Source organism: Cryptomeria japonica, chromosome 1, assembly GCF_030272615.1.
Source record: "Cryptomeria japonica chromosome 1, Sugi_1.0, whole genome shotgun sequence".
NCBI classification, from domain to species: domain Eukaryota; kingdom Viridiplantae; phylum Streptophyta; class Pinopsida; order Cupressales; family Cupressaceae; genus Cryptomeria; species Cryptomeria japonica.
The window spans coordinates 8,920,034-8,937,016 of record NC_081405.1 but is presented as its reverse complement, the minus strand read 5'-3'; the positions used below and the strand labels follow the sequence as shown (position 1 = coordinate 8,937,016).

The 16,983-nt window shown below is 41.6% G+C and overlaps 1 protein-coding gene across 8 annotated transcripts in view; it reads left to right on the top strand.

The window, feature by feature from the left end:
• Positions 1–16,983, top strand: part of LOC131036604 (uncharacterized) — a 263,434-nt gene that overhangs the window by 27,489 nt on the left and 218,962 nt on the right. For all 8 annotated transcript variants that reach the window (XM_057968520.2, XM_057968515.2, XM_057968518.2 and 5 more), the window contains 2 exons: positions 3,051–3,123; positions 10,761–10,822. In XM_057968520.2, coding sequence (XP_057824503.2) covers positions 3,051–3,123; positions 10,761–10,822 — 135 coding nt within the window. The remainder of the gene's footprint in view (positions 1–3,050; positions 3,124–10,760; positions 10,823–16,983) is intronic.

Sequence of the window (16,983 nt, the reverse complement as noted above, 5' to 3'; positions counted from 1 at the left end):
ACAAAAGTCAACAAAAAACCTCTCGAAATTCGCGCTTGAAGCAGATTCGTTGAAAAAACGTGAGAAATACGCCACATTGACATTGGATTCGTCGGTATGCATGGGTAAAAACGCGTATACGTTTCAAGATCAAAATGGAGGAACCCTGTTTGATTCCATAGGGATTCCACTTCAAATCCGAATCCAAGACGAATCGCATCCGGATTTGGGGGAAAACCCAGACGTACCGGTAACTGGAGATATGAACCAGTGAGACCACATTTTTGAGAGGCCTCATCCTCATGTTTGTTGGGCAATACACCCTTATATCTCCTTGTGACGTCCTATCTATATCTCCATCTCCACGTCCAGGCATCGCCTTATCTTTCCATTCCCTGAGTGTGGAATTGTCTGGCGTGGGACCGCCTTAACGCCTTATCCTTCCAATCATGTGAGTGCCACTGCCAATTTGGAGGTTCTCCACCCTATCCGTCTGCATCTGTCCACATTTTTGTATGTATTGGAGTCTCCTCCTTATCACTCCAGACACTGTGCCTTGCCTTATTCCTTCCTCTCACTCAGGCATATCGCGAGGCATTACTACCTCAGCACGGTCACCAGTCGCTGGCCAGGAGACAGGGCAATACCGTGGGCGCAGTCACCAATACAATCTCCACCGCGATAGCTCAAGGTACGGAACATGGCAGGCAGGGACGGCTGGCAGGGCACAATTACGGAACACAAGGGTTCAAAGCATCACGAGCCCGCTGAGTTTCGAACCCAAGACCTTGCATGAGCAAGGCTCGCAACATACTGTTACGTTGTGCGGTCATCCCCCCACCAAATCCTTTTATTAATGTTTTTAAAAGTGACTATATATTTTTTTTAATAAGAAGTGGGCGATGATGGCCGTCCTTGCAATGTTTGAGGGACATCAGAAATGTTCCCAACTGTCCCTTGGATGCCAAGCTGTGAAGATTGATTATTTTTGGGATGCATACCTAGTTTCCCCGAGTTCCCCAAGTACATGAGATTTCATGTAACGATTGGTTGATTTTACCTTCTGTCTCTCTGACCTGGGGATGGTGGTGGGGACAAAGTACGTAGTTCAAAAGCAATGATGATAATACTGTGATTCAAATTGTTTATGCTGATAATTCAACTATCACTGGTAGCAGGGCCAGAGCTATTTATGTTATTGATTTGGTCCCACCCTACTATTTCTTAAATGTTTTGGCAATTTTATTGTGCAATCTTTTCCTCTCAAGTGGAGTATGCTTAAATATTCTGGAGAAACTCAAACTGGCAGACTGTAATCCCTTGTTTATGTTTATGGGGGCAGGGCTTAAACTTTCAGCTCAGGTTGATTCACGTCCAGACAATGAATCAGCATTATGACAATTGGTGTGTAGTTTGATCTATCGTCTATCCACTTGACCAGATTGTGCTTTGTTATCAGCTATCTTACTTTTTCTTGTCAAAACCCAAAATAGTTCACTGGCAAGCACCGTCCTGATATGTCAAAGGTATCCTTGATTTCAGTGTCTTGTACCAGCAGTCTTCCAGGTTCAAGTTGTTAGGGTGTGCAAACTTTGATTGGGATGCTTTTGTTGACATGAGAGGATGTCTGAGGATCCATGAGTGGCCATTTTTTAACTATGAATTTGGCAGCTATTTTATGGCAAAGTAAACGCCAACATACCACTTCTTTGTCTTTAACTAAAGCTGAGTGTAAGGCAGCCAATAGTTTAAGTTGTAAGGCATTACGGTTGCAATGGCTCTTCTATGTTTTGCCGTTGGATTCAGTTGGTACACTCACTGATTGTGATAATTACAGTGTTTTAAATTTGGCCAAGAAACCATTATATCATACTAGGACCAAATATATTGAGGTTCATCATCACTACAAATGACAATTGATTGATGGTCAACACATTTGTCTTCATTATTGTGTCATAAATGGGCACTGTAGATATAATGACTAAGTCACTCGGGCCTGATATGTTCGTAAAAGTTTTAGACAAGCTTAGGATTGTCTCGGGTGTGGTCATTTAGTGGGGGATATTAGACATAATATTTATACAGAAGGTTGTACTAATGTGTTTAGACACAAGGTGATGTTTATTTTTAGACGTAGGGTGGTATCAATATTTTATTATATAACTTGATGCAATATGAGTGCTGTCTGATATTTAAATAAAATTTACACAATGTAAGTTACAGATGAAACAACATTTTTCCTCATTATTAAATAAGCATGCACTAATTCTTTTGTGTCCATTTCACCTCATTACTGGCTTTTTACAACAATGAAATTAAATAATGTAAACTAAAGACCAGTTATGTAGATTTTTGTTTTTATTCAAAACTAGAGGTTACATTGTCTAAGAAGCACACTCTTTGAGTTTTGTTGTGGTATGTCCTTTATGTTCTATATTTGTCTCTGGAAAAGTTTTTCTGAGTGGTTTTTTTTATACATGGCTACCGTTGGATTTATGTTTTTATTGTTGCATCGTTGCTCAAAATTCATTATGTTCCCTCTATCAGTATTGATGATTGAAGAAGCATTTTGTGCAAATATTTTCAGTTATTGAATCTTTGATTGTACGTTTCCTCTTTCTGATTGAAAATCATTCTGCAAACAAGTGATGTTTAAAAATAATGGGAAATTCTGTGGAGGAAATCTTTTCTATGGCTAATTCTGTAAAGATGGCGTTTGGAGGTCATACTTTAGCACTCTTGTTTGCTAGGATCAAACTGTCAAGTCCAGAGTGTGATGCAGATAGTTCCAAGTTTATTGCTGCATTATTTTTCTAAAATCAAGTAAAGCAATGCTTGTTGAGTTGGCAAGTCTTGGTATACATATTAGATGGTTACACAGTTTTTGCATTTCCACCATTCTTGCAGTTTTTTTCTCAGTAGTACAGTATGCTGTGTGCAACAATACATGTAATTGTTTTAATATTTTTTAGCTAAGCTTGCTATCCAGTGACTCGTTTCTTTTATATTCTTAATTTCAATGACTCTGTTTTAATGCTTGATGATGGTAATATGTGATGTGTGTGGAACAGAGGCATCAGCAGTGCAGAGAAACCATATTTGCGAAAAAAGCTTTTGGAACTTATAAGGGAGGAAAATCATCAGGTAAGCATGATTTTGGTTGTAATCGCAAGAGCAGCTCATGAATATTGTTTTTGATTTGATTATAGCCATATTTGTGTGTTAATTATATTTTTTATGTTTCTTTACTTTGTTTCTATTTGATATGGTAGTCATGATATGCATTCATTTTTCTGAAGTATTTTCTTGAAGAAGTAAAATTAAATACACCAAATAAGTACGTGCATTGTACTTCACACAAAAAAGGGTAAAACCCTAATACCTTATTGTCTTATGTTAATGACAGCTCCCTAAATTTTTCATAAGGTAATATGTATTTGCCTCTGATTTTATCTTTTGCATCCTTTGCCCTTTGGGTTTGTTGTCATCTCAAATGTTGGGCCACCGTTCTACATTCTCCACTTTATTTTGTATGATTTCCTCATTGTAGTCATCTCTAGCATGCGTGTTGAAGTATTTTCTTGAAGATGTAAAATTAAATACACCAAATAAGTACGTGCATTGTTAGGGGTAAAAACGTATGTTAGTATGAATAATAATTATAAGTGTGGTTATGTTTTGTTGTTGTCGAAAGGTTCCCGTCGGGTAGTTGGGAGTTGGTGACGGTTGGCAACTTGGCCAACCGTCGGGTCTATATATTATTTGGTTGGAACCTCGGCAGGGGGAGATATATATGGACAATTCTGGACATTGGAATAAAGATATAACTTTCTGGTCTAATTATTATCATTTGTCATTATGTTATGATGTACAATTGTTTTGTTCCATGAATACTTGGTACGTGCAGGAAGTACCGTGTTATTTGATTATTCACCAACTATACATTTAGGACTAAACATTTTGGCGCCGTTGCCTGAACAAACCTGGAGATAACCATGGCGGCAGGCGGAAGCCATTAATGGGCAGACCATTTAACCAGCAATTAATTGTCGTGGACAGCGACACGCATGAAGAGAGTACTGCGGAAGAGGAACGAGAGGATCAGTTGACGACAGACTTGGTGGAGTTGTGGGACGTGTTGGTCACGCAGTACGTACGGCGAGAGGCTCAGGAGAGAGCCGTCTCGGAAGGTACGGTACGTGGTGAACTCACCGTCAGCACCCCCATCTTTGACCTACTCGGAAGTATTCCAAGGTTAATCGCTAGAAATTTGATTGCACTCCAAGACCAAAGGGAGGAAACGGCAAAGGAACTTCGGCGGCATCAAGTTCTCTGACGGTACGAGGAACAGAGTCGTAGGGAGGAAGAGGAGAGGGAGGCCAGTTAGTGTCGTACCTCTGACACTTGATACCGCTACGACCGAACAAAGACAGATGTACCACTATTATCGAAGGAGTAAACGAGGGAACTGTACGACGATCTCTCCGCATAAAAGAACAGACCGACAGGAGACGACAACTAAGAGAGATTGCCGACTCAAGGAGTCCAAAGAAACACAACAAAAGTCGGAGTGTGAGTCAGAGTCATAGTTGGGAGAGGCAAAAACCGTGTACGTGGAAGGAGTTGGCCGAGGTCGCCAGGAACCTGCCACTTCCAGACGTAGCGGAGGAAGATCTCACCGACCAGGCCCCACACTCGACGTCAAGTGAGGAAGACTCTAGAACCAAATCACAAAGCACCCAATCAGAATTTTCCGAACAAGGAGAGGAGGCGGTACGAGACCTGCACGAGGAAATTGCCACTATTTTCGAAGCAACGTTGTTCGGCATTAAAAACTTATCCTTGTCGAAGGGCATCAAAATAGGAAGATCGGATCCGGAAACCCCGAGAAGGAGGGACTATAGAAGTGAAGGTGACCAAAGCCCGGTTAGCAGGGGCCCAACCAGACCAGGAGTGTACGGTACCCTCCAAACACATAGTACCTTTCCGACATATAGCCATTTCCAGGCACGGCATAAAACCTCACGGAAAAGAACGATGGCACACACCCCGGAGAAACAAAAGCTTCCAAAATTCATGGGCAATAGGTTAGAGGACACCGTACGACATTGCAAGACATGCGTCACCATCTGGGAAGCAAATGGCCAGGACGACTGAGACTACTGGGTGAAGGCATTTCCGGCCACTCTGCGAGGAATAGCTATTGACTGGTACACAGACCTTGATGCCCGGCATAAAACATCCTGGACCAATCTGAAGAAGGCCTTCAAGGAAGAATTCAAACTCCTACGGGATGACAACGAGGTTGTGGCAGAAATTTACAACACCAAACAAGGAAAAAACGAAAGTGTGCGCGCATATAACAGAAGGCTGAGGGAACTGCTTAACAAAATGGAGAACCAGTCGGCAGATGGCCTCAAGAAGCGGTGGTTCGTGGAAGGATTGGTACCATCCCTGAGAAGGACGATGAAATTGGTCCCTCCGCCATTGTACGATGAAACATACAACCGCGCCATGGACATTGAAAGTGAGAACAAGACATCCTGGGGGAAGCGACGGACTAGCGATGGTGACAGCACGGACGAAGACAGCCACGGGGGATCCAAAACCGTGCAAGCACTCCAGAAGGATATGATGAGGATGATGAAGGAGTTAAAAGGTGACAAAGAAAGTGGTAAGGAAGGAAAAGAACTATGGTGTACTGACTGCAAGACTGAAGGACACACTAAAGGAAGTTGTCCCCGCAACGTTTTTTGTGACATCTGCCAAGTAATGGGACATTCCACTACGGAATGCCCATACAACTTGAAAGCACGGAGCACACAAGTGCTCTACGCCCAACCCGACCAAGCCACACCGCCGGCGACACCTCCGAAGCCAACAACAAACTCTGACGTGCCTCCCCTGGAGGGTACAATCGGCGGGGTAACAATAGATCCAATAATAACACACCAAGGAGCAAAATTCAATACGACGGGAAGGGGCGACCCATGATTCAATGTAGGAAGTGCAACGAATGGGGTCACTTTGCCCGAGAATGCCAAAATGGAGGTGATGCAGGAAGGTTGCTGTGCAGATGGTGCGGTCCAGGAAATCATGAGGACATGGATTGTCCAAAGCAAAAAGGGGTGAACATGCTGGACGTGGAAGGATCAGGTGAAGACGTACTGGCAATCACAAGGTTGCAAAACAAGAAAGCCATGTATCTTGACCCTCGCACAGAAAAAGAAAGGCTCCAGGAGGCAAGGGCGAATATCGAGCGGGCGATGGCTGGATAGTGGAGGGCTTCGCACTTGGCTGCCGGTACACCAGTCCGGTTAGAACCAGAGAAAAATATCCTAAAGCAGATGTTACAAACCACAATACTCGTACGGGTGTCTGACCTTCTGCAGACCATGCCACAGCTAAGGATGGCTCTAACAAATGTAACCGGGGACACTACCATCAGTCAGGAACACCAAACGCTGACAAAGTCTGGTACGGACCCGGTTCAGGGATCTGGTACGGATGCAATGAACCTTGTACTACTAACGGTGGGAGTCGGACGGAAACTCGTAGTGGTAGAGATGGATATATCGGGACAAAAGCTTACAAACACCATCGTTGATGGTGGGTCTGGAGTCAATGTACTGCCAGAAGAAACTTGGTGAAACCTCGGCAAGCCGACACTATGGCCACCAACCTTCCACCTGGTTGGGGCGGATCAGCACGGCATCAAACCCCTTGGCACCCTCATGGCACAAAAGGTGATAATTGGGACGCAGCAATTCCTTCTCGACTTTGTAGTCATTCCTCTGGAAAGGAAAGCGTACAACGCTCTTATAGGAAGGGGATGGCTGATCATGGCCAAAGCTAACCACAACTGGAAAAGGAATACGCTCTCAATCGAGAAGGACGGGCATAAGTATGTAATTGATCTCAGGAACCAGTCCGTCAGCGAAGAGCTCGCGTCATCGGACTCCGACTCAGAAGATTCCAATCGATGGGAGTGGAGTTCTGAAGGAGACAGAGGAGGGAAAGAACCCGACGAGGAAGGAGTGCTGGAACTAGACGGATGCTCCGAGGATGGAACTAGTTCACTGGCAGGACTTTTTCATTGGCAAATGGAGGACTATGAGTGCTTCCACCTGGAGTGTCACATACTTCAAATATGTGAGATAGGAGAATCAAGCAGCGGGATGGAAGAACAATCTTTTCCCCCGGAGTACGGTAGATACCAAGAGGGAATGGCACAGATGGACGACACGCCAGCACACCAATTTGAACGGGATAAAACCATCAAGTACGAGGAACAGGGTGTGGAGAAGGTTAATCTGGGCAACGAGGCAAAAGCACAGGTGATACTTGTAAGGGAAAAAACATCTAAGTCAACGTCGGCAAGTACTAAAAAATTGAAATATCAGGAAGATGAACCTGACAGCCAGACAAGACTGGGCATACGAAAGGAAGTAGTACACCGTATGGATCAGTGGCATGCTGCAAGGACAACAGAAACAGTACGGAGCTCGTGTACGGACGCCCAAGAGCGGACAATTCCATATAGGGTATGGAGTGAACGATCAAGAAGGGACGAAAATCTGAGGGCTATACCGTACGGCGTACGGTTTGCAGAAGATTGCCAGAGTCTATCGAACAATGCAGAAGTCATATCGTACAACGTACGGATTCAGGGCACGAGAGACTGGAACCACTGTATGGTGTATGGTGTACTGAATACGGGAAGGGAAAGGCTTAGGCTTCCGTACGTGTACGGTATACAAAACTCATCTGAAGGGGAGCAAGTGTACGACATACAGGCTCCGTACGGTGTACGACACATAGTGACTAGAATTGTGGCACGAGGAAGAGTAGACCATTCGCCGTATGAGTACGGCTTAGGAGAAACAGGGGGTTGTCAACTTGTAGTACCGTACGACGTACAGAGCTACCGTACGACCATAACCCTTGAGGGTATACCCCCACCGTATGGTGTACGACCCACTTCCACCAGTACGTGCAGAGCAGAGATATCCGTACGACAACCATCATTAACATTTGCCAGACAAACAGAGACATCCGTACAGCCAAGAGCATCCGTACGACCAACATCATCAACATCCGTACGACAAATAGCATCAACCACTCCCACAAGGCAAAGTCCGTACGACGTACGACATCAGTCAGGCAGATCCGTACGGCATAAGGTACCAGGTGGACAGGTAGAGAAATCCGTACAATAGGCACTCGTCAGGACAATCAAGGAGACCGTACAACAAGGAAATGAAAAGTGACACAATGGGCCGTACCAATTGGCGAGATAATTTGTCAGGCGGTTATAATAACGACTCAGGAAGGGGCATGGGCAGAAGAGCAAAGAAAGGCAGTTGCAGTACAACCATGACTGCCACAGAACTTGCCGGCAGCAGGAAAACCAGGAGCAGACTGAAGGCAACAAAGGACGCAAAGGAACTCACAGCAGCAAATGTAGCATTCGACAGTGTGGCTGGCAGTGAATATCGTACTTGGTGGAAGGAAAACCCTCAAGACCATGTGACGAAGGAATCGCTTAAAAAAGCATAGGTCGACCACGCTGTGCAGATGCCCATATTTAACATTAAAGAGTTCGAGCCAGTCCTACGGACCATGGTATCCGGTTATAACCTTCACGAACAAGCTTCGGTCATCCAGTTCCAACGGTACACAGTGCAGGTTTCATTCAAACCAGAAGATTGGTATGGAGGGCTACGAGCACAATGGAAGAGTACGAGCGCAATGTTCCAGAAGATTGGAGAGGGGGAACCGTCGGCACAGCGATGGATATCGTTGCCACAGATCAGTTTGGCTGTACTTGCAGCAGGAACAAAAATTGGTATGCTGGCAGCAAGAACTGGTACGCTGGCAGTAGAAATTGGTACAGCGGCAACAAAAACTGGTATGACGGCATCAGAAATTGGTACGACGGCAACATAAATTGGTATGGTGTCGGCAGAAACTGGTACAACGGTGATAGAAGCTGGTACGGTAGCAGTAGAAACTAGTACGGCGACGACAGAAACTGGTATGGTGTCAGCAGAAATTGGTACGGTGTCAGCAAAAACTGGTACGACGGCAACAGAAACTGGTACGGCACAGTAATAATCTGTACGATACCATCAGAAACTAGTACGGGTGACTTGGAGGCAGAAACCGGTACGGTACCAGCAAAAACTGGTACGGGTGACTGGGAGGCATTCGTAGCCCAAGTGGCAGAGCTCACCTAACAGCTGGAACAAAAAGATAAAAAGCTACTGGAAGCTGCTTTAAAGAAAGCACGGGAACGGCAGCTGCTGGCGGAAAAGAACTTGAAACTTTAGGACGGACAACAACCTCCTCCTGCGGCCACTACAGGGACGCCTCCTCCCTCTTCTCGGTCTTAGCTATGTTTTATATAATTCAGTTTCTCTTGTCTGAGTCGTCTGGAAGACGACTACGTTTTTGGGGGGGCTAATGTTAGGGGTAAAAACGTATGTTAGTATGAATAATAATTATGAGTGTGTTATGCGTGGTTATGTTTTGTTGTTGCCGAAAGGTTCTCGTCGGGTAGTTGGGAGTTGGTGACGGTTGGCAACTTGGCCAACCGTCGGGTCTATATATTGTTTGGTTGGAATCTCGGCAGGGGGAGATATATATGGACAATTTTGGACATTGGAATAAAGATATAACTTTTTGGTCTAATTATTATCATTTGTCATTTATGTTATGATGTACAATTGTTTTGTTCCATGAATACTTGGTACGTGTAGGAAGTACTGTGTTATCTGATTATTCACCAACTATACATTTAGGACTAAACATGCATTGTACTTCACACAAAAAAGGGTAAAACCCTAATACTTTATTGCCTTATGTTAATGACACCTCCCTAAATTTTTCTCAAGGTAATATTTATTTGCCTCTGATTTTATCTTTTGCATCCTTTGCCCTTTGGGTTTGTTGTCCCTCAAATGTTGGGCTATTGTTCTACATTCTCCACTTTATTTTGTATGATTTCCTCATTGTAGTATGCCTAGCATGCTTGTTGCCTCTGCTTCTTTTTGAATTTTTTTTTAAATTAATGTTCAGAGGTTTCCTATTGTTGTTGGATTTAGAAGTAACTTGGGAATTTCCAATCTTTTGTGATATTAGCATTACCAAAAACTAATACAAGTTTGTGAGGGATCTTCTCTTCTATTTAAGAGTGTCTTACTTTGGCTGTTTGTATTTTTATTAATCAATCCCCTTTTGTGCAGTCTAGTCTCTCTTTGTTGGGGCCAAATGTGAAAGTCTTTATTTCAGGTTTCAGTCTTTGTCAACATATTAATACTAGATGGAACATTTTTGTTGGGGCCAAATGTGAAAGTCTTTATTTCAGGTTTCAGTCTTTGTCAACATATTAATACTAGATGGAACATTTTTGTTGTCAGTGGTGATTGGTGGGTGGTACCTGTTGAATTTGATGAGGTGCCAGTTGCTGATGTTTAGCTTGGTCTGTGGACAAATTTTTCTAAGTCCCATGTTTTGTACCTTTAGGATTTTTTGCAAGTACATGTGAAGAAATCTGTGTGCTCATATCTTTTTCCATTCAAAATCATATTTTTCTATAGCATCAAGTTATTGAGCATTTGTTAATATGTTTGTCAATTTACCACAGGGAAATAATTATTTTCTTTATAGTTTTGAAAAGTAAAACTTGATTTTTTTCTCTCATTCTCTTTCTTCTGCCTCAGTTGTAATAAAATAAAATATTTTTGTTGATTTGATGTGTTATACTGGAGATTATGCAGATCGCAGTTCAACTAGCTGTTTTGGTATCAAAAATTGCACGGATTGACTATCCAAGGGAATGGTAAGTGGATTTCACTGCTATATTGCATTTTTCCCTTCTTTGTCACTAAACTATTTTGGCATTCCATTTACATGGCTAAGACATGGCTTTGCAAGAGTTAGTGTTTTCACAATTATGCACATTTACAATGGTAAAAGCAAGGCAGATTAAAAATTATGCACTCTTTATAAAAGTAGCCAAAAGTATTGATTGTGTTATTTCATGTCAAATATAATGTGTAGACATGAAAATAAACATATAACATATGCTGAATATCAAAATCATAATTGTGATGAAAGTCTCAATAAATATCATGTCCCCTCCTTGATCGTTATATATATCCTAAATAAAGCAATTATTATTATTGTTAATTAATATAATAATTACCAACGAATGATAATCTGAAATTTATCTTTTTATTAAATATTACTTTTTAATTAATATTTATTACTAATAATATTCTTGAAATGCTCAAATAAAAAATAAATTAATATTACATTATAAGCATTAATATTATATTACAACTTGCACAGTTTACAGTGAGCATGCTACATAATGACAGCATGTTTACAGTTTACAGTATGTTCTATTTTGACCTCACACCATTTTTAGACTTGGTAAAGGTGGCTGATTAGAAAGAACGACTTAATAATAAACTAATACAAGTCTTAATTACTTGTTCAAACGTAGATCTTTGACCAAACAGCACATATGAAAAAGTGCAATTCAAAATGAATAATGTGTTTAGACGTTAAAAGGAAGACAAAACGATGTTCTAAACAAACAATTAATTAAAGGCAGCGATTCATTAAAGATAGCGACTCACTAAAAAGGTGTGTTATTATCCTTCACCAAGCACGGGTTAATGAAGAGATGTGATTCTCAAATAGTATGGGATGTTGTTTTTATTATAGAAACAAACTTATGTGCAAACTGTTTTATAAACTAGGAGTTGCGATTCACTTTAAAATAATGTAAATTTGTTTATTAAAACAAATATATATCAAAAGTCACGTCTTTCTTAGGAGACACAATCCTTGTAAAAGGACATACGAAAGATATAAAGTGGCATGTAATGAAGTGGTGTGGGGGAGAATCAAAGAAACGGGACTCGGACTCGGCGCGGACTCGGCAAGGGTGACTCGACTCGGGACTCGGGAGTCGGATCGGCTAGGACTCGGCAGGACTCGGCAAAGTGAAAAACCCAAGAAATTTAGCGATTTTTAAGGATTTAAAACTTGTTTCATGCACCCTTTATTAAACAAACCTTAAATACACAATAACATCATCAAATAGAAGTTAATTTGATCACATACACAAGTATACATCGATCACATTAGTATAAACGCAAATTGTAGCTGAAGGAAATAGCAACCAATAACCATAGATATATAAATAGTGTCAAATGTAAAAATATTACAAAACTCATGGAATATCAAATCCATGACATCAAAATTCAAATGTTCCAGTTCCACACATATATCAAAAGTAAAACAACTACAAGTCTATGGCTCAAAGGAGCCTGGGTCCTTCCTACGAAGGCGTCTAACCCTAAGGTAGGTCCTGGATGCATCAACAGCCATACTCTCTGCCCGTGACTCCATTCTACCCTCACAAACATCAGCTGTGTCTGGCTTTGTCTCTGGCTCTCGTCGCGCTCTAACCTCCTCCTCTACCATGGCTACAACCTGTTGACGTGTATTTTGTACACTATCAAACACAGAATAAAATACCTAAAGGTACCTTATCCTCTCTTGAATAAAGCCTCTGATTGCTGAAGATATCGCGAAAAAGGATCAATCAGGATGACTCCAAGGTTCTTGTATGTAGGGTCTCTACGTGTGGATAAGCTCTTTGTGGTATGATGTGATTTGCTGGAATCACAAGGGGACTTACATTTGATGATTGAACTTCTGATTTGCTTTGAATATTGCTGGACACAGGATTTTACTAACTTTGACTTGAAAAAAAGAAAAAAAAGAGGAGGGTGAGGAAAGGATCTAATCCTAATACTAAGGAATGTAGGAGCAATGATTGATCTTTGATGAAATTCTAACTAGGTCTTGTTTTGACATCGCAGGACCATCTCCACAAGGCTAGTGCGATCTTCGAAGGAAAGCTTTATGATGTTCAAATCATCACTGCAGGCATAGGCACCATCAGGTTGATGCATATCAATGAAGAAGCGACAATTGAAGTTAGGCTTAAGCTGAATGATTCCAGTTGACTACACAAGGCAAGTTTGCAATCAACAAACTGCTAGTAGTATGGATATACGAATTCCATCATCAATCAAGCACATTTCTTCCACTCATCTAATAACATGAAATCAAATATGAGAAGTATAAAGACCATGCAAATTGTCGAATCGACCCATAAATTTCACCATTTCTTCAATGAAGTTACAAGTCTTTTACAACAACATCTTGGCAACAATCTTTGCCTTCTCTCTCTACTCTACTCTAATTGCTTCCAACTATTCTCTAACTATTCTAACTATTTTCAACTCTCTAACTATTTTCTAACTATTGCTAATTAGCCTTTACAAATGAAATGCCAGGGCTTATATAGTGCCCACAATACAATTCGATGGCCTAGATCAATTTGAGATCAATGGCCAAGATTCAACAATGAAAACCCTAATTAGGGTTTGTTACAACCATTACATAACATTTAATGCTTGACCAATGAAATAATTGTATTGCTTTGACACATGTCTTCTCTAGAAAATTCCACCAATGGATAGCTGGGGTAGGTACATCGGGGTTTGTGCCACCTTCCATGAGTTAGGTACATTGAATCTGGACATGCTGAGGTGGACCACACTGACTGGAGAAGTGATGACTAGGATGCCACCTCGTCTGACACTTGTAACTTGGTAAATATGTTGTTGAGAAGCTAGCTTTAATTAATTCATCTGGAACTATCTGCTTCTTCAACGAACCCTTTGCTTTGACTTCTTGTGTCCTTGATTTGCAGGATGATGATGTACCTCGCCTTGAAACGCTGGATTGGAGGAGGCCGCCCTTGTCCTTGCTTGATCGTCCTTGAGGAGACCGTCCTTGATCTGGCTTGATTTTCCGAGCTTGGAGTCACCATCATGATACCTACACAACATTTCAAAATTAGTAATATATTTTGCAACGTGGAAATATAGACTAGAAAGAGGATTTAAGTTTTAAATTAGGAAATCTCATGATAAATCTTTGAATTATCATTTCCTAAATTTACTAAGCCACTTGAGATTGAAAATTGAAAATTCAAAATTGAGCCTAGGAGAATCTCGCCATACCTCCACTTGGGAATTAACTCTAAGAAAAGATGCAAAATTAAGCAAGTTTGCTAGGCAAAATGTGGATCAAAGTCTTCAAAATGTGCTTCTTCTATCAACTTCACCACTTCTAGCCTTCAACATCTTGAGGAAAATTCGCTCCACCTCTAGCCTTCAACTCGCACTCCTTCCTGGACCAGATTTCGCACTCCTTTATTGCTCCTTCAAAATCGCACTTGGACAAATGATTGAAAGATGGATTAACATGCTCAACACACCCCTCTTATATAGGCGCTCATCTTGATAATTGCCCCTAGGCCGACTTGGAAAATAGGCCCAAAAAACAAATAAAATTTAATAAAAGAGGGGGCCGACCTTGCAAAATAATACCCCAAGCGCTCCCTTTTTATTTTTAAAATAATAATAATTAATTTTAAATGCCTTTATAATTAAAAAATTCGATTTCTAGGCTCAAAATTAATTATTAAATGTTAGGCGCACTATTTTTAAATACCAATTTAATTAAATCTTTCACATTTTTATCGAATTTGGCATTTTAATGTAATTCGAAAATATTGGCGCCTAAGCATGGGAGAAATAAGGGACACTAACCATATCGCTCTGGTCCCTGGGAGAGGGATAGGAGCGCTCCTTCATTTTGGCCTTGTTTTCTTGTTTTTCACGTTCAGAGTCATGTCTTAGACGTCCAAAATAGCATTTTAATTGGGAATCTTGAGCTTAATTCGTCCCTTTTGTGGAAGGAGTGCGCTTTAAAGTACTTTCGCCCTGGTCCCTTGGTGAGGGACAGGAGCGAACTTGCCTTTTTCCTTGGGTCTTTGTCTCTTTAATCACCAATTTATATCGCAAGGCAAGTAACAATGTTATCCATTCATTCCATGCATACTTTACTCGTCCTTTACAATGCAAATTTGATATTTGAGTGAATATCGCCCTGGTCCCTTGGTGTGGGACAGGAGCGAACCTTTGTTCCTTGTGCTCATCCTTGTTTATATCAACTTGCAACTGTCTTCACGGTGTAAAATGATGTTCCTTACTCCCTTTTGAACACTTGAAATGCGAGTGGCAACTTAAACTTGGACACACTTGAACATTTCGCTCTGGTCCCTTGGTGAGGGACAGGAGCGAACTTGGGCATTTCCATCACCTTTGCGGTCTTTGATACTTTACTTTCTCTCCGAGGCGTTCCAAACATCATTGCCCCTTCGTGTCTTAGCTTGGAGTGATTTAAGCTTGGAGGGAATATTAAATAACCTTGAGTTCGCCCTGGTCCCTGGCTGAGGGACAGGAGCGAACTTTCACTTGTAGGCTCAATCATGCTTTGCTAACTTTTAAAACCATCTTCAATGGATCCGCTATGCTTCCCTTCACTCATCCTTGACATGTAATTTGCTTCATCTTGGCGAGAGATTTGTCTAAGGAAGAAATCGCTCTGGTCCTTGGGAGAGGGACAGGAGTGCCTAGGACAATATGGGCTTCACTTGGCGTTTTTGCAATCTTCAAATTATCTTCAACGGACTCGTTACGCCTCCTTTGCTTGCCTCAAACTTAACACTTACTTGATCTTTGCCCAAAACCTGTCTTATAGGGAAAATCGCTCTGGTCCCTGAGAGAGGGACGGGAGCTATCACTTAAATTCGCCCTGGTCCCTGGCAGAGGGACAGGAGCGATTTTGCTTCTAGGGTCAATTTTCCTCATGATTGCGCTTTCAAGTTATATTCAACTGATAAAATGTATCTCCTTTGATCTTCTCAATTCGCGAAATCGTTCAAATCTTTCAAGGACAAGGCAATTTTGGATTTCAAGCTCTGGTCCTTCAGTGAGGGACAGGAGCGATTTTTGTCCTCCAGGCCCAAATGCCTCACTTTTCACCATGAAATGTCTTTGCTAGGGAAGATATCATCTTGCTTCATGCTATGAATAAAAGTTCGAGTCCAAACAAGGTCTAAAAATGTGCATATAAAGAAAATCGCTCTGGTCCTTCAGTGAGGGACAGGAGCGATTTTGACCTTCTAGGCAAAAACTTCATCATTTCATTGCTTTTGATCAAGTCTGGATGCTCCATCATGCTCATTTTGCCCTTCACCATGCCTTTGATGTCTCAATTCGTCCAAACAAGGTCAGGAATGGCTCAAATAAGTATTATCGCCCTGGTCCCTTGGTGAGGGACAGGAGCGCTTCGCCTTGGTCCTCCTGGGAGGGACAGGAGCGAAATTCGTTCTGGATCCTCAGTGAAGGACAGGAGCGAAATTTGACTTTTCGAACTCTCTATCAGGATAACTTTTATGGAATATAACATTTAATCTTTCTTCTTTCTTATACTTTAAGTTATATTCCATATATACTTTCAGGATGTTTGAGAGTGGTTTCAGACCTCCAGGAGTTATATTGCAAAATCTAGTTTTTTGAGGTTTTTCAGTTTCCAGACTTAGTCAAATTCAGGATCAGGACATTCCAGACTTAGCCAAATTTCAGGATCAAGACTTTCAAACTTAGCCAAATTTCAGGATCAAGACTTTCAAACTAGCAGGACCTGCTATCCTATTGATCTCCCCGACAGCACTCAAAATGCAAAGGCTAACTAACAAAACCCTAAAAAACCTAAAGAACAAACCCTAAAAAGCAAAAAAAAAAGAAAAAAGCAAGGGTCCCCATTTGCAATGGGGCGATGTGTGAAAACGTCACAACACAACCTCAGCCTCTCTATCTACCTCGTCGATCCAATCTAAGTCCTCATCACCAAACATAGGATCTGTAGCCTCACTGATCCACTCAGATTCTGGATCAACCTCCTCTAGCGTGATCGGGGTGCTGTCATGGTCCATAACCTGTTTGTGTCTAAGACGGAGGTTGTAATGAACAAAGACTAGATCATTCAACCTCTCCACAGACA